Genomic DNA, 27,985 nt, shown 5'->3' with positions numbered 1-27,985 from the left:
TATGGCTGGTATCTTTATGGTGGTACTATGGCTGGTATCTTTATGGTGGTACTATGGCTGGTATCATTATGGTGGTACTGTGGCTGGCATCATTATGGTGGTACTATGGCTGGCATCATTATGGTGGTATTATGGCTGGTATCTTTATGGTGGTACTATGGCTGGTATCTATATGGTGGTACTATGGCTGGTATCTTTATGGTGGTACTATGGCTGGTATCATTATGGTGGTACTGTGGTTGGCATCATTATGGTGGTACTATGGCTGGCATCGTTATGGTGGTACTATGGCTGGCATCATTATGGTGGTACTATGGCTGGCATCATTATGGTGGTACTAAGGCTGGCATCATTATGGTGGTACTATGGTTGGCATCATTATGGTGGTACTATGGCTGGTATCTTTATGGTGGTACAAAGGCTGACATCATTATGGTGGTACTAAGGCTGGCATCATTATGGTGGTACTAAGGCTGGCTGCCATCATTTTGTGGGCTCTGTGTCTGGTATTACTATGGGGGTAATGGGGCTGTCAACATTACGCTGCCACTTTGATATCAATTTGTTAGCTCTGCGTCTGATGTTATAATGGGGTAACGTGCCTGGCATTATTATGGGGGTAATGTAGATGTCATCTTTATGGGGCCACTTTGACATCATTTTGGGGGGAGTCTGTGTCTGGCATTATTATGGGGTAATGGAACCTGACATACATAGATAGAAGAGTTGACTTTTGGGCTCCAGGAGGGGTGGCCGCCATATCTCTTGTCACCCTGCTTTCCCAGAAAGTGATGAAAGTAAGAGGTGGCTGAATATAATAGGGATCACCTTGAAGTGAGAGGACACCCCAAGGACTAGTGAAGACGGTGTGAGGAGTAGGCTCTCTAACTACTAGAGGACATCATCCTGGATCATTGTCTGCTCTGTTAGCAGTGCCAGCTGGGTACAAAGCATTAGGCTAGAGCACAGGTGCCAGCTCCTATGGGTCGGCCAGTGGCACAGCTCTGAGCTTCTCCTGACAGTTGTGTCGTCTTATATACCGGACTAGTATGAGGAGGACAAGCATTGCCTCCCTCCTCTTCCCCGCCCCCTATCAGGATGCTGCTGCCGGCGGACAGCCCCCTAGCTGTCATGTCACAGACGCCTCCCACGTTAGCCCCGCTGCAAGAGCGCCCTCTGGTGGCCGTCCTCGTCCAGTGAGCAGGGCAGGAGCTGGGACTGCTCCGCTCCGCTCTGCTCCAGCGCTGGTTCTGGCAGCCGCCGCCGCCGCTGCTGTGTGATTCTGCGCACACTGACACCCGGAGTCCCTGTCATTCTGTTGCTGCACACACACAGCCCGCCCCGGTCCCGGCATGGCTTCTGGGGACCTGTACGAGGTACGCTATGCCCTCTGCTCCGCTTATACGTTCAGGGGTCGTTTATTGAGGGTGGAGGGTGCAGCTGCGCCAGGGGAGGGGGCTCGTTGCACTTTACATGTGCAGGCCTTGGGAGGGGACGACACCTATGGCATTAATGGGGGGTCTTGAGGATTAAACAACCTGGCAAAGTCAGGGTGAGGTGAAGGTGGCGAGGCTATGGCGCTGGCATGGCTAGAGGTGCCCGAGTGTGACACTGCTTGGCACGTCGGGGTACCAGGTGGTCTTCTATCCATGTGCAAGGCAGAGGGAGACCTGTGTGAATGTGCATGAAGTAGTCTATAGAAGGTGACTTGTTGACTGCTGCAGAACCTCTTTCATCGCATGGGGGTCTGTCATATTCCAACTTTATAAAGTCTCTGTGTATTAGAGCAGTCCCCAGCTCCACAGATCTCCATCCTTTCTGAGGGTGATCCCTAGCTTTGGTCTTCAAAGTGGTGCTGCAGCAGCAGCAGCAGCAGGTGAATCTCTAATGTACATGGAGAATGTACTGTCTTGGAACATACTATACAGTGAAAGCTTAGAAGAGGTGCTGCAGCAGGTGAATCTCTACTGCACATGGAGGATGTTCTGCCTCAGAGCATGCTGTCACTTGACAGCTTAGAAGAGGTGCTGCAGCAGGTGAATCTTTACTGCACATGAAGGATGAACTGCCTTGGAGCATGCCATAGATTGCCAGCTTAGAAGAGGTGCTGCAGCAGGTGAATCTTTACTGCACATGGAGGATGTACTGCCTCAGCATGCTGTTGCTTGACAACTTAGATGAGGTGCTGCAGCAGTAGGTCAATCACTAATGTACAATACATGGAACATGCACTGCGTTTGAAAATGTTATAGACTGACAGCTTAGAAGAGGTGCTGCAGCAGCAGCAAGTGACTCTAATGGACATGGATGATGTACTGCCTTGAAGCATGTCATAGATTGCAAGTTTAGAAGAGGTGCTGCAGCAGGTGAAGCTCTACTGCACATGGATTATGTACTGTCTCAGAGTACGCTGTAAATTGACAGTTTAGAAGAGATGCTGCAGCAGCAGATGAATCTATGCTTGTACATTTAATGTACGTGGAGGATGTACTGCCTTCGAACATATTATAGACTGACAGCTTAGAAGAGGTGCTGCAGGAACAGCAGGTGACTCTCTAATGGACATGGATGATGTACTGCCTTGGATCATGCTATATAGACTGACAGTTGAGAAGAGATGCTGCAGCAGCTGGGTGCAGGCCTTGGAGAGCACAGCTCCTAATAGTGAGGATGGTCTTGAAGGTTACACAGCCAGGTAAACTAGGAGCTAAAGTTAGTGGTTGATGCTACTAGAATCATGGAGGGTTGCATATGCTAGATGTTGGCACGCAGAGGTACCAGGTGCGTCTTCTATCCATGCACAAGTTAGATTGAGTCCTGTATGTATATGAGCAAATCTGACTGTTGTTGCACCTCTTGCAGGGTCATGGCTGCCAATCGTTTTCCGTCTTTCTAAAACCTTAGCCTGACTTATAAGTTTCAGCTATCTGAAGTTTTTTGTCATTGTTGTGAATTCTGAGCAGCGTGTTGTTGATTTGGTATCTTTGAATTTCCTACATGGTGAAAGAAGTGCTGCAGCAACCATGTGCAAGCATTATAAGGTTGGGCGCACCTATGTCCATGTGGAACCGGAAGGGTTTAACAGACTAGTTAAGGGATGGGGGGAAAGGTACTTAAATGGTTTAGGGGTGGCTGTCATGGTTGTAGGAGGCATCAGTTGGCCTATTGGTTATCTTACATAGATAGGTACTGTAGGAAGGTACCAGTATGGAGATAGGTGAACAAGTCTACTAGTGGTGGTAAGTCATGCTGGCCAGTCACATGCCAACTTTATAAAGTCTCACTATAATATACCATGGATGTGAATTCCCACCGTTTGTGAACTACAAGGGGCTATAACCACTGCTGTCTGTCAACCTGACAGAGATCTTCTCATTACTGATGAACCTGATAGAAGTGTAGTTTGCACCCGTCATATCTATCTATCTATCTGTGGGCTACTGGTTGGCAGCTACATGTAGTACTGCAGCAGCAGCTCTTGACTCGGTAGCTGTTTGACAGCCCACCAGCCATAGTGACATCACTCATGAGAGCTTCCTAGGTGAGTCACACGTTCTTAAAGGGCAGAATTGTACTTTGGTCACTTTTTGACCCCATGAATATCCTCTTTTTTGGTTGTTCAGTACTGGCATTTCTTAGGGCTAAAGAGGACCCGTCACCTCTCCTGACGTGTCTATTTTACTAAATATTTGCCAATTCTTGGGCATATTTTCTTATAAACCTGCATTATGATGTTCCTCTGTATTTCTTACTAGAAATGTATGAATAAACTGACAACTGGGTGTTACCACTCTCAAAAATCAAAGTGGCGTTTCCCTATACAGTCACCATTGACAAGTACACCTCCGACTGGTAACTCTGTTGTCAGTCAGGGTACAGGTGTCAATACAACAAAGCAGAGTTATAAGAAAAGATGCTTCAGGATTGAAAAGTATATTGGCCTTATGTCTTGAACTGTGCAGATGCCATGGTTCTTAAAGAGACATTCCTGTGAATATTTTTTCCAAGACTTTTACTTTCTTAAAGACTATCCGCTCAATAGTAGTAATTTTCTACTCACAGTGTCGGTCCTGTGCGTCACCTTCTTCTATAAGTAACAATTTGTATTTATTTATTTTAAGCATGGATTGCTGTACAAACAGGAGGTCTCTTGTTTTTTTGTTTTTTTTGCTTGCATATAGAATTGAGAACTGCTGATTTATGCACAACCAAAGCCACCAGTAGCTTCAGATGCCTGTTTGCTGATTTGTAATGATATTTTAGCAGCTGCTCTTTTCATTTGATACATAGTAGAAATCTTATTTCAGTATGCCTTTATCTGCACAAACCCATCTGTGCACTGAAAGCCACAAATTTCTTCACAATACGATGATCACGCGCAAGTTTTTGTGAAAAATATCTAATGTTTTCATACCTTGTCCAAGGCATTGCACTATTGAATCTTTTCAGCAGCAGAGAGTTTATTTTCCCATATTGCTTTAAACCTGTGGTTTGCTTAATAATGTGGAATATCCTTCTTAAAGAGTTTCCTGTAATTGGGCTCACATGGTAAACTAATTATCACAGGTGTTTGAGATTGATTTCGGTGATCTAAAGATCCCTGAGACACAAAACCAGCCGTGCGTTTTATTGAAAAAAAAAAAAAAAAAAAATCTTTATAACACGTAAATCCAATTTGCATAATAAGTTGAAAAATGGTGTATATGGTCTCAAATATTTTGACAAAGTTTGCAGAAGTGAATAGCAAAATTGAATGTAATAAACTGTATGGTAAATTACATGAGAAAAATGCCTATTTCTCTACCAGTCAGGCTTCTTTTTTTTCCTTTTCTTCTCCCTAAAACTTTCACATACTCTGAAATCCGCTATATCCAAAGGCAGACTGTCAGTTCAGTAAAGTATTCAGTTACAAGTGCCCATAGAAATCTATGGAGAGGGGATGGGGAGTAGGAGCTGTTAAGTGAAAGAGAAGCAGAAATACGCGGACATGGTCCTGTGAGAAATAGTATGCTTCTATCTCACTCCAAGTGGTTTTATTCAGGTCACTATTATTTAAAAGGAGTCTCACTCCCCTGAGCTACTTTAAACCACCCCCTGAGTACTGCAGATTCTGTTAGCAGAATAAAAAACATACCTTTTTTAAGTTTCAGAGCCCCAGGGATACGTAGAAAAAAGCACTTTTATTCTTTATTCAAATGTGGATCTGGGAGCACAGGGGGAGTTTACAGAGCACTGCTGCATCATCACTACACATGCCCATCCTGCATTGAGCTCATCCCCCTGTACAGTATGAGGATCAACTTGCTCTGGATCAACTCACGCTACCCAGGGGAGGAGCTGAATGCAGGATGAGCGTGTTTAGTGGTGATGCAGGATCAGCATGTTTAGTGGTGATGCAGTAGTGCTCAGTAATAGAAGAAAACTCCCCCTGTGCTCCAACATCCTCATTTGAATAAAGAATAAAAGTGCTTTTTTCTACGCATCCCTGGGACTCTGAAACTTAAGCAAGGTATTGTTTTTATTCTGCTAACAGCACCTTCAGCACTATGGGAGCAGTTTAAAGTAGCTGGGAACAGTGATAGACTCTCTTTAAGACTGCTCTGTAAAGTACTGTTTGGTGATGCTGCTCCTGAGTATGTGACAGAGAGTTCCAAAGAAGGATCTGCTCTTCTGTGTGGTGTATGGAAGATACCATAGCAGCTAGTCTCCAACAACTGAAAATTAGAGGATAAATATATATATATATATATATATATATATATATATATATATATATATATATATATATACATACATACACACACACTATAAGTCAGGTATAGTGTTGCACGCACAATCATATTCTGAAAAGTCATCCGGAGGTTCAGGTACTGTTCAGGTACCAGATGGCTCATGGATAGGTTTGTCACTTTTTTAGAATGTTGGGAACTATGATTTTCTAATGCATTTAAAGATTGTTCCGGAAATTACAAAGGTTACCAGGAAATTGTCATTGGCCTAGTTTTTGAATCCATCAATACAATTGTGGCTAAAAGTTTAGAGATTGACCCAAAGTCTTGAGAATCAAAGGAAGTGCTACAATATGTCTTGTGTTATGCCAACAGTAAATCTTCCTGAGATCATTCATGTGTGGGGTTACTCGGTCACAATTTTGCCTAAGAACACTACCATAAATAAAAATGGTATCTATGCATCCTCCAATTAACCAGGAACAATTTGGTGAGAACCAATGTTTTTCCATCATGATGGCGCACCATGCCCCGAAGCAAAAGTAATAAGTGTCTCAGTGAATGAAACATTGAAATTTTGGGTCCATGACCAGGAAACTCCCCAGATCTCAATCCCATTGGGAACCTGTGGCCATCCCCAAAAAAACAGGTGGACAAATACAAATACAGACATTCTGATAAACGCCAAGAAATGATTTGGTAAGAATGGTTTGTAGTCTGCTGCTATCCAGGTGGGACTAAGAATAAAGGATGTAAAAGCAAAGTTTGTGAATACCAAATTTGGTGTCAGTCTCAAAACTTTTGGCCATGACTACAGATACGCCATCACAGCTCCCACTGAGGTTGCAACCCAGCTTTCCTAAAGAACTGGACTGAAGTTTGAAATAGATGTGATAATATTAATATTTATTTATATAGAAGTAAGATATTCTGAAGAGGGCAAATACAAAATCAGACATTATGAAGTCAATTCTGTACTTAAAGGGCCAGTCTGCGACCATTAGAGAGCATTAGCCGACTCCTCCTGCTGAACCTTGGAGAATGATGGATAAGCCATGGCTACATAGATCGTGTTCATGAGCGTAACTGGTAAATGATAGTCTCTTCCTATGTGGGTGATACATCATACGCCCTCCCGACACTGTTCTATCGGCAAGCACTGACAAAGAGATTCTGTTGACAAGATGATGTGTCTGTTGTTATTTTAGAAACTCAAAGGGACAGGACGGGATTGATTTTTACCTTGAAATGTTCAGTAAACGCTATAATAGGCTGGGAAAAAAATCAATTTGTCTGTGACCAAATTTATCATATAAATGGTTTACGGTTCTGACTGGTTAAGCGGCTGAGCGGTGTCGCTACATATTTGACATGGCCTGCTTTTACAGGGGAACATAATTACATTATAGATGTCCAATATGCTAAATAGACACCTTACACCAAGGGTCTGTAACCTGTGGCTCCCAGCATGTGCTGACTGACCAGATGTTATAAAATAATATTCATTGTTTCATTTCATTATAAGAGGGACCAGCCGGATTCATGAATAGCGTGATAGAACTACTGTGATGTTTAACGCATACTCAGGCAGAGCGATCATCACTGTGTAGAAAAGATAATAGAATAGCGCCTGTGAGGGCAACCCTGGTGTCAAATTGTAATTGTTTGGTGGTGCTTAGGAGCAAACCTTTTAAAGACGGCTGCCGACCGGACAAAGACTGGGCCTAGTAAACTTCCATGCCTTTCCCCAGCCTCCTCTTCAATTTATGGGGAAGAACATATCCGATTTCCAGGATGACTGGGTGTGTGAAGACTCCCAGGCCCGGCATATTCTTGGATCTATTGAGGTTTGCCTGTGACATACAGTGGGGCAAAAAAGTATTTAGTCAGTCACCAATAGTGCAAGTTCCACCACTTAAAAAGATGAGAGGCGTCTGTAATTTACATCATAGGTAGACCTCAACTATGAGAGACAAAATGAGAAAACAAATCCAGAAAATCACATTGTCTGATTTTGTAAGAATTTATTTGCAAATTATGGTGGAAAATAAGTATTTGGTCACCTACAAACAATCAAGATTTCTGGCTCTCACAGACCTGTAACTTCTTCTTTAAGAGTCTCCTCTTTCCTCCACTCATTACCTGTAGTAATGGCACCTGTTTAAACTTGTTATCAGTATAAAAAGACACCTGTGCACACCCTCAAACAGTCAGACTCCAAACTCCACTATGGTGAAGACCAAAGAGCTGTCAAAGGACACCAGAAACAAAATTGTAGCCCTGCACCAGGCTGGGAAGACTGAATCTGCAATAGGCAACCAGCTTGGATTGAAGAAATCAATCAAAGCAGTGGGACACGTCTGGCACTGCAGGATCTGAGTCCCTGGTGGCGTAGTGTGTTACTGATGGTAGGCTTTGTTACGTTGGTCTCAGCTCTCTGCAGTTCATTCACTAGGTCCCCCCGCGTTGTTCTGGGATTTTTGCTCACCGTTCTTGTGATCATTTTGACCCCACGGGGTGAGATTTTGCGTGGAGCCCCAGATCGAGGGAGATTATCAGTGGTCTTGTATGTCTTCCATTTTCTAATTATTGCTCCCACAGTTGATTTCTTCAATCCAAGCTGGTTGCCTATTGCAGATTCAGTCTTCCCAGCCTGGTGCAGGGCTACAATTTTGTTTCTGGTGTCCTTTGACAGCTCTTTGGTCTTCACCATAGTGGAGTTTGGAGTCTGACTGTTTGAGGGTGTGCACAGGTGTCTTTTTATACTGATAACAAGTTTAAACAGGTGCCATTACTACAGGTAATGAGTGGAGGAAAGAGGAGACTCTTAAAGAGGAAGTTACAGGTCTGTGAGAGCCAGAAATCTTGATTGTTTGTAGGTGACCAAATACTTATTTTCCACCATAATTTGCAAATAAATTCTTACAAAATCAGACAATGTGATCTTCTGGATTTGTTTTCTCATTTTGTCTCTCATAGTTGAGGTCTACCTATGATGTAAATTACAGACGCCTCTCATCTTTTTAAGTGGTGGAACTTGCACTATTGGTGACTGACTAAATACTTTTTTGCCCCACTGTAGGCATTTTACCATATAGTACAATACAGTTGTGTTGCAACTCTATGAAGCACACTATCTGCTGATTGCAGGCTCAAGTCCTGTGGGGGTTTTTAAAATATTTAAAAAAATATATTAAATTTTAAATCGCCCCCTTCCATAGATTCCAAATAAAAAATAATCACAAACATCATTGTTTCCAAATGCTGCTTTTCCACAACGTGGGGCCTTAGACTAAGGCTGTGGCCCAATGTTGTGGAAACACGTAAACACTAGAGATGAGCGAACACTGTTCGGATCAGCCGATCCGAACAGCACGCACCCATAGAAATGAATGGAAGCACCTGTGACGCTGACTTTGCTGGCGGCCGGCCGGCGTCACAGGTGTTTCCATTCATTTCTATGGGTGCGTGCTGTTCGGATAGGTTGATCCGAACAGTGTTCGATCATCTCTAGTAAACACGTGCCAGAGTCGGTGCTTCAAAACAGATTCCATTGACTTCAATGGGTTCCGTCTTACACGCGCTACACATTGAAATCAATGACAGGTATTTTAACCCATTGATTTCAATGTGTTACGCGCGTTAAACAGTACCCATTGAAGTCAATGGGATTCTGTTTTGAAGTGTTGACTCTGACACGTGTTTGAGTGTCAGAATGAGCGCCGCGTTATATCGTGTGCACGGGCTCTTAAACTGAATTCTGTTCCTAGGTCAAGGGTGTTTTAATTTGAGTAAATGAAACACAATTATTCTCAGGCTATTTCTAAGGCTGGCTGTGCAGTAATGTATAGCACATGTTGCTATACATTTCATCTGTATATTAACAACGATTACATTGAAATCCTCTATTTTACTGGTATAGTAGAAATGTTACTTATTACTTTAATTGAAAACTGCATGCAGTTCTTGAAGCAAAAAAGCGCCATGTAAACGCTGCCTTAACCTTTTCCTGCACATGGCATAATACTACATGATGGAGCAGTGTAATTTGCAACACCGTGATGTACTATTATGTCACGGTAATGGCACCTGCCAGTATCAGCTAAGTTCCGATCGAATGTGCTAACCCCTTAGATGCCACAGTCAATAATGACTCAGCATAAAGGCTAAGGCCCTACGGTGGAAACTTGTTTGTTTTTTTTGTTTTTTTTTTTTGCAGATTTTGCTGCAGTTTTTTGAGCCAAAGCCAAGAATTGCTACAAAAGGAATGGGAAATATATAGGAAGCTTCTTATACTTCTACCTCTGCTTAATCCACTCCTGGTTTTGGCTCAAAAAAATGTAACAAAATCTGCAACAAAAAAAGCTGCATTTCCACAACATAGGACCTCATCCTTATTGTCACGTCAATAACAATCAGTGCAATAAAATGAATAAACAAAAAAATGATGATTTTTAGCCATCTCACCACATAAAATATGGAATGAAAAGTGATCCAAAAGTCATCTGTAGCTCAAAATGGTAACAACAAAAAGCACAGCTCATCCTGCAATAAAATAAGCCCTCAGATAGCTCTGTCAACAGAAAAAGAAAAATATACCGTATTTTCTGGACTATAAGGCGCACATAACCTACGATTTCCTCAGAAATCGTAAGTGCGCCTTATAGTCCGGTGCGCCTTATATATGGATGGAAGCGGCGGCAAAGTCTGCGTGCCGCTTCCATACATACATAAAAGACACCGTAAAAGTTATATTAAACTACCCCGTTTAATATAACGGGGGGGGGGGGGGGGGGGGTAGTTTAATATAACTTTTACGGTGGGGCTCTATCAGCATGATTTTGCTGATAGAGCCCCTTTAACTCCTCGCCTGCCGAGCGCTTCCAATAGAAGCGGCTGGCACGCGGGGGGTTAAGCGGCCGCTGGCAAAGTCTGCGTGCCACCGCTTTCAATAACATATAAGGTGCACCGGACTGCGCCTTGTAGTCCGCTGCGCCTTATATATGAACCGAGACGGACTATAAGGCGCTCATGGGCAATGCGCCTTATAGTCCAGTGCGCCTTATAGTCCGTAAAATACGGTACTTCTCAGAAGATGCAAAATTAATTGATCTTTTTTTTATCCAAATGGTTTTTTATTCTGCAAAATTAGTAATGCATAAAAAATATGAATTGGGTATTGTCATAATCATATCGACCCATAGAAAAAAGGTAACATGTTACTTATGCTATATGGTGAATGGCAACAATAAAAAAAAAAAAAAAAAATCAAATGTGAAAAAACAATACTCAAATTTTTTTTAATCCCTCCCCCGGAAACAGTTAATGCAAATTAGTTAATAAGTTAAGACAACCCAAAGTTGTGATATTAAAAAGATCATATAGTGCTAGTATATGATAGGTCTCAAAGGATGTTATAGAAGATATTACATAGTAGATGAGGTTGGATAAAGACATTAGTTCATCAAGTCCAGCCTATAACCCTACAATCCCTACAGTGTTGATCCAGGGGAAGGCAAATAAAGCTTAACTTTTAATGAAAAAATAAGTAAATATACAAAGTTTATCTTAAAATAAATAGATTCTCTCCAGAGGTTTGTAACATTTCCTCCTTAGGTAATTCTGTCTAGATTGTCCCTTCCTATTATTGTAGAAGACTGGCTAAAGATATAATTTCAAAATGCTCTGCACCCCTATAATGTGATATTCACAGGGTCGGGGGTTCATGAATGCCCGAGTCTTAATAAATAGGGACAAAAAGTACTTTAAAGTTCCAAATAAATGCTCACATTGAAGTGATAAAATCTCAAAAAATGATGTCCTTGTATATCTCTCCAGATTATTCAGGGTCTACCCCTATAAGGGTTACAAAAGAGGGGGGAGTCTCTCCTCTCTTGAGAGACAAAAGGAATACAAAGGCATTCAAAACAGCTAAATAGGTAACTAGTCTCAATTACCTCCGGGTATACTAGGGAACAGACCTCTGGGATGGAGTTTAAATTTACCCGTAGATAGGGTGCGCTATGAACTGATCGTACTTAGTAATCTCAGGAGTTGTCCCATGCAAAAATAAGAAAAAGTAGACTCAAAGGAAGAGTAGAGAGACCAAATTCCTTAAATAGAGCACCCAAAGAAGGAGCATAGAAAAATCCCAGAGAATTAAACCAACAAAAATCCCAACATCTTTCCAAGTTGACTGGTTCATCAGAGGACTATATAGATTTGCTCTGGGCAGAAAACAGAATGGCAGTGGCGCGAAGCATTAACAATACACTAAGTTATGAAGGCACAAGCCACACCTCCACTTTGTCGTATTTTTTGCGTTAAAAGTTAAGTTTTAACTTTATCTCATATAATATCCTATGAGACCTATCGCACACTATCATTAGATGTTGAAATTTGAAAGTCACAATCACCTTATAGCACTTAATTGTACAAAATTTCTAGCACATTTTGTCTAGCTTCATGAATGATGCTCCAGATCCTGTTAAATGGAGTACAGTGGCTCTGGATATATTTTCAGACAAGGAATTTGTACAACAGTCCATTACCACTAATGACAGAGTACCATTTAAGGAATTGACAAAAATCTATTAAGATTATATAGTCTCATGGTGGGAAATGCAATCACTGGAAAATTACATAAAAATGAGAGAGTGCCCAAAGGCCTGAGAAATAATCTGACTCCAGCTGATGGGATAAGAAACTCTGAGCTAATGGTAAATTGGGAACAAGAACCGACGACTAACTCCATATGAGGTTAGTTGAGGGAAAAAAATTCTTGGGAAATTAAGAACAGAAAGTTGAATGAAATGAGGGAACAGATATTAAAATGGGTCAGCTCCCACAACCGACCTCAGTAAAGGTATGGGGCCTGTGGGGACTAAGTGAACTCTAATTGCGGGCATTAGCTCCAGGTTTCACTGTGCAGCGTAAACCCAGCAGCTGTTTTTTGTGATTTACCTTATTTTGGGAGAACTTCCATTGTCCCTTTATCACAAAGTGGGAATATCTGAGTACTTGCTTAATAAGATGACTATTTTATTATTTTTTCTTATCATCGTTATTACCGTATATACTTGAGTATAAGCCAAGCCGAATATAAGCCGAGGCCCCTAATTTTACCACAAAAAACTGGGAAAACCTATTGACTCGAGTATAGGCGGGTGGGGGGGGGGGGGAGAAATGCAGCAGCTACTGGAAAATTTCAAAAATTAAAATGGCTGGAGTTTTTGGGTGCAGTAGATGCTGGGGAAGGTGAGTGGGTGTTTTGGTTGTCTGTCTGCCCCTTTCCTGAGCTTGAGGACTGTTTCCCCCCCCCACACACACTTGGAATTCAGCCTGGCTGAATATAGGGTATCTGCAGTGCTCCTATTAACCCCTTCCCTACGGAATAGGAGCACTGCAGATACCCTATATTCAGCCTGGCTGTAGTCCGGCTGAATTCCAAGTGGGGAGGTCTGCCCCTTCAAGCTCAGGGAAGGGGCAGACAGTCAACCAAATGCCACCCTCCTTCCGCAGCACCTACTGCACCCCCAACCCACCCATCAACATCAATCTAGTATTTATCCCCTATCCTATGGATAGGGGATAAATACTTGAAAAATCACTCTTACTAGTCATTTTAGTGTCCCCGTCCCCCCCCCCACTGAGCCACCATTTTGCCCCAGTGATGAGATATTCAAATCTGTAACATGATTAATGATTAATTTAGCCAAAAAAGTAATTGTATTGTAAAATCTTTAGTCTGGTAAACTTTGTTTCACTGGGTCGTACTGAGAATTTGGAAGACACAGGTTTATCATCCCACTTAAGATCACATTTAATACAAGAAGATTACATTTTGTACAGCCTAACATATGATTAAAAAATCTATTTTGTCATTTAGTATATAAAGAATTCTATGCAGATTCATAAATTGTGTAAATCTATGAGATACGTTCTTAATATTTTTACATATAGATTTCCATTGCTTAAAGAGGACCTTTCACCACTTTTGGGCACAGGCAGTTCTATATACTGCCAGAAAGCTGACAGTGCGCTGAATTCAGCGCACTGTCAGCTTTCCCGATCTGTGCCCGGTGTGAAGAGCTTACGGCCCGGTACCGTAGCTCTTCTATGGTCAGAAGGGCGTTTCTGACCATTAGCCAGGAACGTCCTTCTGCCTCGCGGCGCCAATCGCGCTGTGCTGTGGAGCCGGGAGGAACGCCCCCTCCCTCTCCTGATAATGCTCGTCTATGGACGAGCTGTGTGAGCAGGGGGAGGGGGCGTTCCTCCCGGCTCCACAGCACAGCGCGATTGGCGCCGCGAGGCAGAAGGACGTCTCTGGCTAATGGTCAGAAACGCCCTTCTGACTGTAAAGCGCTACGGTACCGGGACCGATAGCGCTTTACACCGGGCACGGATCGGGAAAGCCGACAGTGCGCTGAATTCAGCGCACTGTCAGCTTTCTGGCAGTATATAACACTGCCTGTGCCCAGATATGGTGAAAGGTCCTCTTTAACTGTAATAAGATCAATATCTCTCAAACATTTTTGCTGTATCCTGGTGCAAAAAAAAGTTTAGTTTTTTTTTTTTTTTTTCTTCAATAAGGGCTTGTAAACTCAAGATATATACCCTTTATATCATTCTTCTTCACCTAAAAGTTTTATAGATTGTAAAATGATACATTAAAATCAACACAATCCTTCATAGCAGAATATGCATCTTGAATCTGTCTATACCCAAAGACTTCACTGGTGAATGTATGAAATTCTTTAATAAATGCTTAAAAAGTTAACAAACTTCACAAACACTGATTAAAAAATGAGGTGATTTGTGGGGGGTTTCTAATATATAGGCCTTTAAAATCCCCTTCAAAACTAAAGTGATCTGTAAAAATGTTTGTTTTTTTTTTATTTTCTTTTGAATTTGATTACTTGTTCTTAGGCTTCATCCAAAAGGACGATTTAAAAGATGGTAAATAATATTAAATTGACTCATTTTCTGGGGTATTACTGTCTGAAAGACAGAACATTACACATTATACAGAATTGTACATTTTTATCAAATTCCCAAAATCCTTTTTTTTTTTTTTTTTAATAAATTAAATGTAAAAAGATACTGAGCAAAGATTACCACTAACATGAAGTGCAATGTGTCACAAAAAAAAACAATCTCAAAATCACTTGGGTAGTTATTCTGACTCAAAGTTATTGCCATAATAACACATCCATTTTGAAAAATGTGGCTTTCACCACCTCCAAGTCAAGCTCTTTACATAAAATTAATAAGCGCTGTTCTTCTGATTCTGACCCAGTTGGGATTTTTTCTCTAGCCTCCATCATTCCTGAGCAATCAATGCTGCTAGTTTTGATTTGATATTTAGGCTCTGTACTGTCAGGAGGGCGGTGTCAGGCAGGAGAAGGCAAGGAGTGTGATTGTGAGCTATGACCACTGGCTGCCTCTGATTGCAGCTCTGAATTACGCCCCCTGCCTGACACTACCCCTCTGACATTACAGAGCTTAAATAGAACATAGGCACCAAAACTAACTGCGCTTATTGCTCAGGAACGGCGGAGGCTACAGAGAAAATTAAAACTTTGCCAAAATCAGTGGAATGGTGTCTATAAGCAGATAACAAATTAAATCAGTGGAGGTGGGGAAATGTCCTCTTCACCATTTATGAATACAGTATGACTCATGTATAGAACTAGGTAAGAGGCTCTTTGGAAAAGATGACTTTTGAAGATAGTGTAATGGCCTCCTACGAACATATTAAATTTATCCACAAAAAATGTCCTAAAAACATTCCAGAAGGTCTGTACAACCTCTTCTTCCACTCTGCACAAAGATCCCCTCAATCTGTGAGCTCCTGCCTTGATGACCGTAGTGCTCACCATAGATTTTCCTGTTGTACATTCCTTCAGACCCAGTGTTCTTGCTTGACATGTACCCGATTTATCGGCCATTAGCAGGAAGCTGTTTCTCAGCTAGGTGTGTTATACTTATTCTTTGCTTTCTGTACCGACATCAGTAGGCTCGTTCCCACGGAGTAACGCGCCGCGCATTCAGACACATATACACGTGTCAGAGTGTGAGCACTCATAACAGATCCCATTCACTACAATGTGTGCCGGCTTACGGACGCTACACATTGAAATCAATGGGAGGCTTATCAACCCCTTTATTTCAATGTGTAGCGCGCGTGCGCCGGCACACATTGAAGTGAATGGGATCTGTTTTATGCGCTCACACTCTGACTCGTGTATACGTTTCTATATGTGCGGCGCGTTACTCCGTGGGAACAGAGCCTCATTCTTTTGTGCAGGTTACTGCCTTACATGATTGATGCTTTTTCTTTTCTGTTTCAGTATGTCTGTACTATTTCTTTTTACTTTTCAACAAGTAACAAACAAGTTAAAAACTAATATAAGAGAAAACTAATTAAGTGGTTGTTAATTAGATTGCGTTGGAGCGCAGGCTGGGATTTTTATGATCCTAATATAGTGTATTTCTGCAATAACTGTACGACTGCCAAGCAGATAAGAATTGTCTAGTTTACAGTTAATAAAGTTTATTGAAAGGGGCACAGTACAAGCTTCTGTCGTTTAATATAGTCTCTGAACAGCAGAGTCCATGTTGGCGCAGTCCGTGTGATCTATACAAAGAGTATATTACATGTATGAAAGCATAATCCGCATATACCGTACATTCGCAACCTGAATCATGTCGTGTAGCAGCACTTATCCTTTCTAGGAATAACTGTAGCTGGGAGATATCATGGGTGACCATGTTAGGACTCATCGGACAATAAAGGAAAGTGAGAGATTCCCTCTTCTATTCTTTTCAGGGTGATCAGAGCCATTACCTATTTTTCATTATTTTTTTTGTTCTTGGGAAAGCAAGTGTTATGAGTGTAAGTGTATTCATGATATCAGTCACACAGGAAGTAGCTAACTTCCCTGATTTTAAGTCTTCTGAACCAATTATGGCACGATGCAGGAATCTGCTCTATCGAGAAGAATTAGATCCCAGAAATGTCCTTATTAGACCTCTAACCTTTTTTTAAAGTTTGCTGCACTTTCTGTCATTACCAAATTCGGCAGTAGGATGTAAAATAATATAATAGTTTGGACTGTATACTAATGTTTCCGAGCTATGTGAAGAAATTGCACCACCACAAAGTGTAAACGATGGCCGCTTGCTCTCCGTTCGGTCCAGAGAGTAATTTATTTCAATGGGTTTAACCAATAATGCATACTTTCATTCTTTTATACAACTACATATTCTTGCATACTTAATGCTATTATTTTACAAGTACCCCTTGTCCCCATCATGCCTTGACTGATTTGTAAAATATACAAATTTAGATCATCTTTCTATCCTTTCTTCTACTCCATCTCCACCATATCGCCCTTCCTTTAAAGTTCAACTTTAGTGTATAAATGTAACTTCCACTATTGTGTCGGGGGTGTTTGATGATAATTTTTGTAATATACTTTATTAACCTATCTACCTTCCTTTTTTATTATAAAACAGACTGTAATATTTTCCTTAGAAACCCTCTAACTGAGCTGCTCCTAGGGAAAGTCCGTAAACATTTGGATTGTGAATATGCAAAGCTGAAGCATTTACTAAAAGGGGGAAAGGTCACTTAAAGTGGCTATATCTCCTGTTTTGCAGGTTGTAACAGAACCTGAGATATCATTAATTAAAAACACAGTCGGGAATTTGATCTTAATATGTGTCCGTTCATGCTGTATATAAAATCACATTCCTAATTGTGTTTTTAACTGGTGATATCTCTAATTATTTTATGGGTAAAATTGGAAATACAGCCATTTGAATTTAAATCCCCTTTGGGAAATGATTCACCGTTCATTCAATGTTTATCACAACCCCCTGACACAATAGCCAAAAACAAAGTGTAACTTCAATTTTATTTTAAGTGTCTGCTTCTCTACAGCTATTCCCCACCATATAGTTTGCTTTCTTCTTAGTTATTTTCCCTCTTATTCCTGATTGTATTATGAAAAAAAGAAAAAAAAAACGGGATGTGTAGAGAGCGCCAAAAATAAATTATGGTTCCAAAAGACAGACAGGAATGGCACAGGAATGGCTATGCGTTTCGACGTCGAGCTGGCGTCTTCCTCAGGTCAATATAGGTTGTGCTGTCAAGGCTTGGAAACCTGTTAATTTTCCAATATGGTGAACGCCAAAAATGCGCCAAATTGCCATTTTTTTTTGTCGTTTTGCTTCCCATGAAAACTTGAATGAAAAGTGATCAAAAGCTCAAACATTCGTCATAATGGTATCATTAGAAACTACATCTGGCCCCGAAACAAAGACTCCATATGATTCCCCATATACGGAAATATTTTAAAAAGTTAAAAGGGGTTAAAACAAAAAAAAAAAGTGTGTATATTTATCATTTTAGCTGTACAGTGAATGCTCTAAAAACAAAAGCCTACAAGAAAGTTACACAAACACAGTTTTCTCCACCCCATTCTGATTTTTTTTTCTTCCAGCTTTCCAGTACATTGTATAGAATATTAATTCGTACCATTACAAAATACATTTTTGTCCCGCAAACACTAAGCTCTGGGAATGGAAAAATAAAATTATGGGGTTTGAAAGGCGGGGAGTTAAAAAATGTTTGTGGCAGGAAGGAGTAAAAATTTCCCAGAGCAGGCCGAGGTTAGTATTGCACTTATGTAACTCCAAAAACCCTCTTCAGCTGGTCGGGAATCCTGTCCAGGTTACCAATAAGTTGGAGCCAGAAGGGATGAGCCCGCCACCTAGATCTCCCATCATCTCTTGTGCTCCACCCGGATCTCCTACCTCCTCCTAAACTTACCGGTAACTCATCTGACAGACCTTGCACCACATAGTGAATGTCTATAGTGACCACTGATCCAGGGATGTTTTCAAAGGCATAATCTATAAAAGATAGAGTATTTTATCCAAGGGAATGGCAGGAGTAAACCCTTTCTTTCGAATGTCTATCTCTCCATCCCACATTATAGTCCTGTTTATGGGATACTTCCTATGACATGACAGCAGCCCTTGACAATCAGGGTGCTGCTTTGACTGATTCTCATGGTCAACTACCCAACTTTTTCTTTGTAAAAGTTTCAATACATAATACCTTTGCATTTCTCAAGGCAGAATACCCAGTTGCTGTTGCATATGTGGCATAAGTTAGATAAGTATCTTGGACAACAAAGAAAGTTCCAGTGTAAAGTTCCCATTAACTTAGGCCTTGAAAGGAACACAATGCTAACATATGTGATAACAAGTCACTCTTGCTTTTTTTTCTAAGATAGAACTATCACACTTGTCCTCCAATTTGTATTAATAATATTACCAGAAACATAACATTATGTTCAGCCCACTGGCAGGAAAGTCATGGTTTTACTGATCACGCTCATCTTTCTCCCGAGGATGACTCATGTTCATGGTTTTGACCATGCTATGTTTTTCTTATTCTCCTTCCTTTCTGCGCCTTTATTTCCTATTTGTATGTTCCGCTGAAAGAAGAATTTAACCTTGAAAATTCTAATCAAATCTAGAGGTCTCTCCAAAAGTCTTGTTTGTGGAGTTGTCTTGTCACTTCCTTTGCTTTTGATACTTCCTTATCTCTTCTACCAGTACTTTGTACATCACAATTTCAAGACGTTTCTGTTTTAGATCTAGTCTTAGTCACTATTAATCTTTTACTTATTTAGAAAAATGTTTGTTTTTTGAAATGTTAAAAGGTATTGACCGACTTTAATTTATCAATATTATAGGGGTAGTTAAGGTGTTATATATGTTAGGACCCATAAAGCTGCCAACACATTACTATTTATAGATCCTAACAACAACTTAACCAGGGAATTTATAGAACCAACTAGCTGTACCCGCGACTTAGTCCGCAGCCCCCCTGACCCTGGCATAAACCACCTGCAGTGCGGCCCAGGCCCCCCCTTTCCCGCTACCCACGCCCCTGGCCCTGCCCTTACCCACCACCTCCTGCCCCGGCCCCCTGCCCTCATTTAGAGATTACAGTGACCTCCTACATCTCTCCCTTCCCCCCAGCACCAGCCACCCGTGACCCCGGTGACCCTAACCTCCCCCCCTCTCTTCCCCATGTGCAATCCGGGCCCCCCTCTACTCACCTTCGGCCCTGTGGTCCCATTACCCCCCCCCCCCCCTACCAGGCCCCCTCCCTAACCTTTTCAGGGTCGTGGTGGCGTTTTGGGGTGAGTGAGACACATTTAAAGTAGCCTATTACCCCTTCCTGGCCAATATGTAGGTGTTTGTGAAATTTGTAAGAAATCTATTCAGCCATTCGGGTGTGATTGAGTAACAAACATCCAAACACACAAACCCACAAACATCCAAACTCACAAACTTTCACATTTATAATATTAATAGGATGTGGGCCTGTTTCCTGGTATTACGAAGATTACATTTTTTTGTGAAAACTTAGAAAAACAAACCTTCCATTAGCATATAATTATGGGCAGTCATTGAAGATAGCTGTTGGCTGGGCAAGTATGTATAAGTTAAGACTCATTTTGTAAAAGACCAAAATATTAGGAACCCAACAGCAATTATGTAGCAGAATTTGATGCCTGGATCCTTGGGTGTGGCAAGAGCTTGACCCATTAGCATTATATGACATTGCAGCAATGTTTCATCAATGTTTTTTTGGCCCCTTTTCACTAAAACCTAAGCCGAAATCTGGTTTCTGTCTCTTTTGTGTTCCTTCCCCTGTTTATTCTTTGCCAGAAGTTCTTATACTGGTCCCCCCTGTACAATACAGAGAAGTGGAGGATGGTCGCTTTAAACAGTTATGCCTATTATACCAGAACCACAGCTCTTGTATATTGATTTTGTTGTTGTTTTTTTAATGTCCACTATATAACTGTTTGAAGTGACCCGTTAAGCTCACCCAAATGTATTCCAGTGAGAGGTTTTCTTCAATAGAGAAACGTGATTTCAGTTGAAATTCAGATTTTCACAGCCAAAATCTGTTAATAAAGTATATTATAAAAAAAGTTGTTAGAAAGTTTAGGTGCACCTTAAGGTGTCTGATCATGAAGTCAAAATCACAGTACATTTCTCGAGTCCTACTTTCTATCGCCATATCATGCCATGACCCTTATAAAGGCACCACATTTACATTAAGAAACAACACTTCTAGGGAAGAACAGTTCTGTAATATGGTATGGCAAGATGTGTGGTATCTAAACAAGTTGCTTATACAGCACAATAAGGTAGCAGCACATAATATGGCAACTTCAATATCCTATTTTAAAGTAGATAAAGAAAGACACTTCGTATTCTGTGTCGCAATCAAGATTTCCATAATAATCTAGGTTTCCTGAAAAGTAGAGTATTCCACTTAATAGTTTTGGTAAACTTGTATAAATATGGTAAACTGATTGTCCATTCCCACAGAAAACTAAGATAAGGGTTGGCTGCCATTATAGAAATCTTATATGGGAGGAGTTACATAAATTACATTGGGTCAGAAGAGATATAAAGTGCTAGTCAGTGTAATGCCGAGAAAATGTCCCTGGTTCTATTCCTGGAATTTTATAGCATTATGTATTATTCTAGACCCAGTACTTAAGGAAGACCTTTCTCCACTTCCCTCAACTCAAGTTATTAACATCTTGATATGCTATTCCCTTCAATTAGGGCAGGGGACAAATGACATGAGAGCACCATTTTCTTAAAGGGGCTCCATCACTGGGAAAAGTAATTTTTAACTAATCACATCCTTGCATAGGCTTTAGAAATGCTATTTCACACCTACCTTTAGTATGTAAATTGCCTCAGTGGTTTTTGACTAAGTCCATTTTTATTCATATGCTAATTAGACTGGTGCACGATACATTGTGCACCCCTTTGCTATTGTTTCCTATGGGAGGCTGCTGCTGCTGATGACTCAGCTTCCTGTTTGCCTCACGAACACAGGAGATAATAGGAGAGACAAGTGCTGCTGGGAACTTCCTGTGCTGGCTGGAAGCTCATTAGCATATGAATAAAAACAGATTTATTCAGACACCACTGAGGCAATCTACATACTAAAGGTAGGTGTGGAATAGCATTTCTAAAGCCTATGCAAGGATGTGTTTAGTTAAAAATGACTTTTCCCAGTGATAGAGCCCCTTTAAATAATAAGAAACATAAAACATATATAAAACATACAGTTAGGGCCAGAAATATTTGGACAGTGACACAAGTTTTGTTATTTTAGCTGTTTACTAAAACATGTTCAGAAATACAATTCTATATATAATATGGGCTGAAAGTGCACACTCCCAGCTGCAATATGAGAGTTTCCACATCCAAATCGGAGAAAGGGTTTAGGAATCATAGCTCTGTAATGCATAGCCTCCTCTTTTTCAAGGGACCAAAAGTAATTGGACAATGGACTCTAAGGGCTGCAATTAACTCTGAAGGCGTCTCCCTCGTAAACCTGTAATCAATGAAGTAGTTAAAAGGTCTGGGGTTGATTCCAGGTGTGTGGTTTTGCATTTGGAAGCTGTTGCTGTGACCAGACAACATGCGGTCAAAGGAACTCTCAATTGAGGTGAAGCAGAACATCCTGAGGCTGAAAATATCCATCAGAGAGATAGCAGACATGCTTGGAGTAGCAAAATCTACAGTCGGGTACATTCTAAGAAAAAAGGAATTGACTGGTGAGCTTGGGAACTCAAAAAGGCCTGGGCGTCCACGGATGATAACAGTGGTGGATGATCGCCGCATACTTTCTTTGGTCAAGAAGAACCCGTTCACAACATCAACTGAAGTCCAGAACACTCTCAGTGAAGTAGGTGTATCTGTCTCTAAGTCAACAGTAAAGAGAAGACTCCATGAAAGTAAATACAAAGGGTTCACATCTAGATGTAAACCATTCATCAATTCCAAAAATAGACAGGCCAGAGTTAAATTTACTGAAAAACACCTCAAGAAGCCAGCTCAGTTCTGGAAAAGTATTCTATGGACAGATGAGACAAAGATCAACCTGTACCAGAATGATGGGGAAAAAAAAGTTTGGAGAAGAAAGGGAATGGCACATGATCCAAGGCACACCACATCATCTGTAAAACATGGTGGAGGCAACGTGATGGCATGGGCATGCATGGCTTTCAATGGCACTGGGTCACTTGTGTTTATTGATGACATAACAGCAGACAAGAGTAGCCGGATGAATTCTGAAGTGTACCGGGATATACTTTCAGCCCAGATTCAGCCAAATGCTGCCAAGTTGATCGGACGGCGCTTCATAGTACAGATGGACAATGACCCCAAGCTTACAGCCAAAGCTAACCAGGAGTCCATGAGTGCAAAAAAGTGGAACATTCTGCAATGGCCAAGTCAATCACCAGATCTTAACCCAATTGAGCATGCATTTCACTTGCTCAAATCCAGATTTAAGGCGGAAAGACCCACAAACAAGCAAGACCTGAAGGCTGCGGCTGTAAAGGCCTGGCAAAGCATTAAGAAGGAGGAAACCCAGCGTTTGGTGATGTCCATGGGTTCCAGACTTAAGGCAGTGATTGCCTCCAAAGGATTCGCAACAAAATATTGAAAAAAAAAATATTTTGTTTGGGTTATGTGTATTTGTCCAATTACTTTTGAGCTCCTAAAATGTGGAGTGTTTGTAAAGAAATGTGTACAATTCCTACATTTTCTATCAGATATTTTTGTTCAACCCTTCAAATTAAACGTTACAATCTGCACTTGAATTCTGTTGTAGAGATTTCATTTCAAAACCAATGTGGTGGCATGCAGAGCCCAACTCGCGAAAATTGTGTCACTGTCCAAATATTTCTGGCCCTAACTGTAGGTTGGGAGTTGTGGTCATGGAGTCAAGGATTTCTACCAAATCCTATGGCGTGCTTCCTAGGTTGGTGCAGTGTTGAGGGGGCCTGCATTGTATTTGATGGTGGTGGTAGTGTTCCCCCTGGAGCACTTCCTAATAGATGACATATTTGAGCCTGAGGTGATTTGGAAGCGCTTTTCACTTCATTTTAGGTGCAGGAGATAGGCTTGCAAATTGAGTTGGGCTGGTTGCAGACAATCGTGGCCTTGTTCAGTGTGCTATCCATGTATTTCACAGATAACACACTTCCCCATTCATTTCAATGGGCCCATACACACGACAATGAATTTCAAGGTCCTGTGTGAGGGCTGACAGTCCAGGCCACAAAATATAGAACAGGTCCTATTCTTGTCCTATTTTGTGGCCCTTGCTTCCATGGCTCCTATTTATGTAATGAAAAAAGCCGTGGAAGCACAGCACCTGTGTGACCTGTGTGCTTTTAATACACAGCCGGCCATTTGCAGCACGGTCGTCTGCAACCGACCTTACTCGTGATTTACTGATGAAGAATGGGGAATAATACAACAATTTCTTCCATATTCTGGAAATACAAGGCTTACATCTACTGAGGCTGGAGCTGAGCATTAAGATGGCACTTGCCAATGACAGCCTGTTTCTCCCTTGCAGCTTTCCTCCTTAGCAGTGTGCCAAACTCTCTAAATTCAAAAGATGTCTGTAATACCATGGTTGTAGTGTGCAGATCCAAAAAGGGTTATACTGACTGACGTGCTAGCAAACCATTTGAGCAGGGATAACTCCCATCTCCTGGCTGTAAAACAACATGATTTCAATCTTGCGGAAGTGAGTTTCTGCTACTGATGCAGCGAAGAGGAGGCTGACGTCAACTGATCTACATAGAAGGGGGTGGGCAAGAAAGGTCTAGGAGGCGGAATGAAGACCAGGGAGGGTATGACGTTGCTGTGCTCTGAGTGCTCCTTGTGGTCCATGAGCTTCATTAGCATAATAGCTAAAAATTTTATATAATTTAAAAATGGCTGAGAGGAGAAGAACAGAAAAGATAGATTAGAATAGCCTTTCTAGAGGCTATTCCAACATCAGTTTATATAAAAATACAATTTTGAATGATAGAATCCCTTTAACACCTCTAGGCGCACGGAGAAAGAGACTATCGTCTTCTTCTTCTCCTTCCTTCAAAGACTCCTAAATCATGGCTCATACCAATTACTCAGCTTTTAGCTCAAATGGTTCACTCTTTCACAAGTGTATATTAAATACACAAAGCTATATCAAGCCTATATATACAAGTAAATACATTTGACTATCTTGTGTAACATTCCCGGGGTTGACACTACACTTAGACAATACATTTTGCAGTACTCACTGGAACTGTGCTAATCCTACTGGTGGAAAATACATGTTACATACTCAGATGGACCTTTTTTTCTGATATTGTTTCACAACGGTTTCAGTGGAAATCTGGAGTTATAATTTTTTACTTGCATTCTTTTTGCCAATTTCTTAAATGAATCCTAATAAGCCAGACATGCACATTTGATAGAAGTTAGATGATCATTACTGATCAAACTGACCATAAATGTTTGTTGAAGTTACGTAAAGCAGGAACGCGCTTCCAAGGTAAGGATCTTTTGTCTATACATCAAGCATGGCCAGCTTCTTTACAGATGATGACTGTCTGGTGTTGGTCATTTTGGAGATTAATTGCAAAATTTCACCTGAAAAACGTTGTTACAGTTGAAATGTTTTTTTATTAGCTTTAGATTAGTTTGTAAGAACATCTTTTAAGAGGACCTTTCACCACCTCCACCAATTTAAAGGGGTTCTCCCATCTCAGTCTTTCAGCCAGACTGCTCTGATAGGGAACTACCCATAAATACAGCTCCAGTAGCAAATATTTTTGGCATATTTGGTACCTGTCTCTTCGAACTGAGTAACCCCACTCTGTGTTATCAAGGGACAACATACTGTTGGCTTTTGCCAGTTAGAACATTTAAGGATCCAGTCTGGTCAGAGATAAGAATTTTCCAGTTCAAACAGCTCACACAGTTAGACCATTTGCAACTTTTTTTGTGCAGATTTTCTAATAAGCTTGTTTATGCTCAGGCATGAAGATTTTTTGAACCTTTGTAGACAACCCTTCATAGTTTGCTTTTCGGTATTATTTTTCATTATAAGTGTCCTCTAAATTCTAAGTAAACTAATTTTACTGGAAAAACTGAGAACAAAATAGTCCAGTGTAATCTTTATAAGGGCTCATTCACATCTGCACCCGGGGTCTCCGTTATGCAGGTTTCCATTTCCTGCACAAAACTGGACAGGAGACGGAAACCTGCAGGCATTTTTCAAACTCATTTAAATGAATGGGTTTGAAAAGTATCCGTCCGTGAGCGCTGGTAAGCGTTTTATGGTCTCCACGGCTAAACCGTTTTTTTTTTTTTTAAACCGGACACAAAGTCAGACATGCAGGACTTTGTATCCGGTTTAAAAAAAAAAACTGTTTCGCCGCGGAGAGCATAAAACGCTCACCGGCGCACACTGCCAGACATGGTCTGTTACTTTGAAGAAAAATATTTCTATAGACTTACTCAAACTGATAAAAACCTGTGCACCAGAGTTTTAAAAAAATCAATAAAGTCAGTGGGAAATATTTTTGAAGACTGGTGTATTGAATGCCAGCCTTCATAACCCTTGCTACAGCAAAAGAGCCACCTGACTTATAAGGAGGTGCATTCCTCAACACAAATGAGGCAAGTGCTCTGCTGGGCCATGGTATATTCGCCAGCAAATGTGATCTTAAATGTACCGCACCTCCCACACCTCCTTCACTTTCTTGAAAGTGGTAAGGAAAGTGCAAAAATGCCAGTTGCGACAATATCGCCATTATAATATGTAATATAAATTATTATGTAATAGTAACACCATTCATTAATATGCTCCAGTAACCTCAATAAAATGGTGTTTGGAACAGGTGATGGAACAATATAAATGACCTGAAAATCATTCAGATACTTGTTCTAGATTATTGATGGCCTTGTTAGGTTTCTACTTAGATCGAATTCCTCGTGTGGAGAATTTTACCCATTACTAAGTTGGACTTCGATGCAGAAAGTAGTTTGTACAGTTCATGGTGGATTTTTCAACCTCCATATTTGCCTTGAATAGTTTGCTAGAATCTGGAGATGAAATGGTCACTATGATTATCTCTCTTGGTTATCCCAGTTTGTTAGAAGGGGCGGGCTACCTTACTTTCGAATAGCACGCACCCATAGGAATGAATGGACGCAGCCGGCATGCAGGGGGTTAAGCGGCAGGACGCCGGCCCCGTCTGCGTGCCAGCCGGCTCCATTCATTCCTATGGGTGCGTGCTATTCAAAACTGTCGTTTCAAACAGTACTCGCTCATCTCTAGTTGGCAATAATCTCTCTGCTGGCAGCTGAGTTTGTGCCATAATATGTATAAAAGCTGTAACACAATAATTTAGTCTTATTTTATTACACAGTTTACAACTTCTATTTGGTTTTAATTTGGTTATAACCCCGCATTATGCAGTAAAGACTTCTGGGAAAGTCGGGCATGATGTTCAGGGTGCTTCCCATAGAGGGCGGCATAACAGAGGCACTGTCTCCCTGTTTACATCTTGGGAGACAGATTTGCATATTCTTCCCATGTACAACTTCTACTGAGATACTTTGTATCACATTTTAAGCTGCCACAACGTTTTGATTGGCCATAATGCATAAAATCCATCATCTGTGAGATTGCTTGTATGAACTATCTCACCAACAATATACTGGCCTAACAGGCTGTCACTTAAAGCATAACTAAACTTTCAAAAATATTTGATGTTCTGGCAGTAGTTGTGTTAATACATTTTGCAATATACTTTATAAACAAATTTTGGCTCCTTTCTGTGAAATTCTGCACTTCTTTATTATTCCCTTTGCTTCTCACTGTTTATGGTGTCTGTGCTTGAGAGAATAAGGAAGGTTGCTTCAAATAGTTACATGTCGAACATTATAAAATATAGAAACTTGTTCCTGGTGTCATATGAAAGAAGATACACTTAGGCTGCAGGTCTACCTTACTATTTCTGGAGATATCACTGTTTGACAATACAGTCAGGATTGGAATATTTATATGCATCAACCGCTGATATCTCTAGCAACAATAAAGGAAGGACTGCAATCCTATTATCAAATGAAAGATGTATATTAAGAATAGACTACTCATTCACTGATCATTGGAAGCCATGTGGACATAGTCTTCTACTGTAAAGCCCAATGTGCACAATGGTCTGGGGCCAGGACTACAAGCTCTCAAGTCGCAGTCAAAATCCATGATTAATCTGCAGAAAAAACAAACAAAAATATGATGTGTAATTCACCCTAAGCATTGCAAACTGTAAAGTCTG

At 40.9% G+C, this 27,985-nt stretch overlaps 1 protein-coding gene across 1 annotated transcript in view; it reads left to right on the top strand.

Moving 5' to 3' along the window:
- Window positions 1-1,277: 1,277 nt before the first annotated feature.
- CDYL2 (chromodomain Y like 2) overlaps window positions 1,278-27,985 on the top strand; it is a 74,958-nt gene continuing 48,250 nt past the window's right edge. Inside the window, exon 1 of the mRNA XM_075281915.1 lies at window positions 1,278-1,376. Within this exon, the coding sequence (XP_075138016.1) occupies window positions 1,353-1,376 (24 nt within the window). The 5' untranslated portion in view covers window positions 1,278-1,352. The remainder of the gene's footprint in view (window positions 1,377-27,985) is intronic.

Source organism: Leptodactylus fuscus, chromosome 7 (genome assembly GCF_031893055.1).
Source record: "Leptodactylus fuscus isolate aLepFus1 chromosome 7, aLepFus1.hap2, whole genome shotgun sequence".
NCBI classification, from domain to species: domain Eukaryota; kingdom Metazoa; phylum Chordata; class Amphibia; order Anura; family Leptodactylidae; genus Leptodactylus; species Leptodactylus fuscus.
The sequence above is the reverse complement of the archived record's forward strand: the minus strand, read 5'-3'. Positions and strand labels throughout refer to the sequence as shown.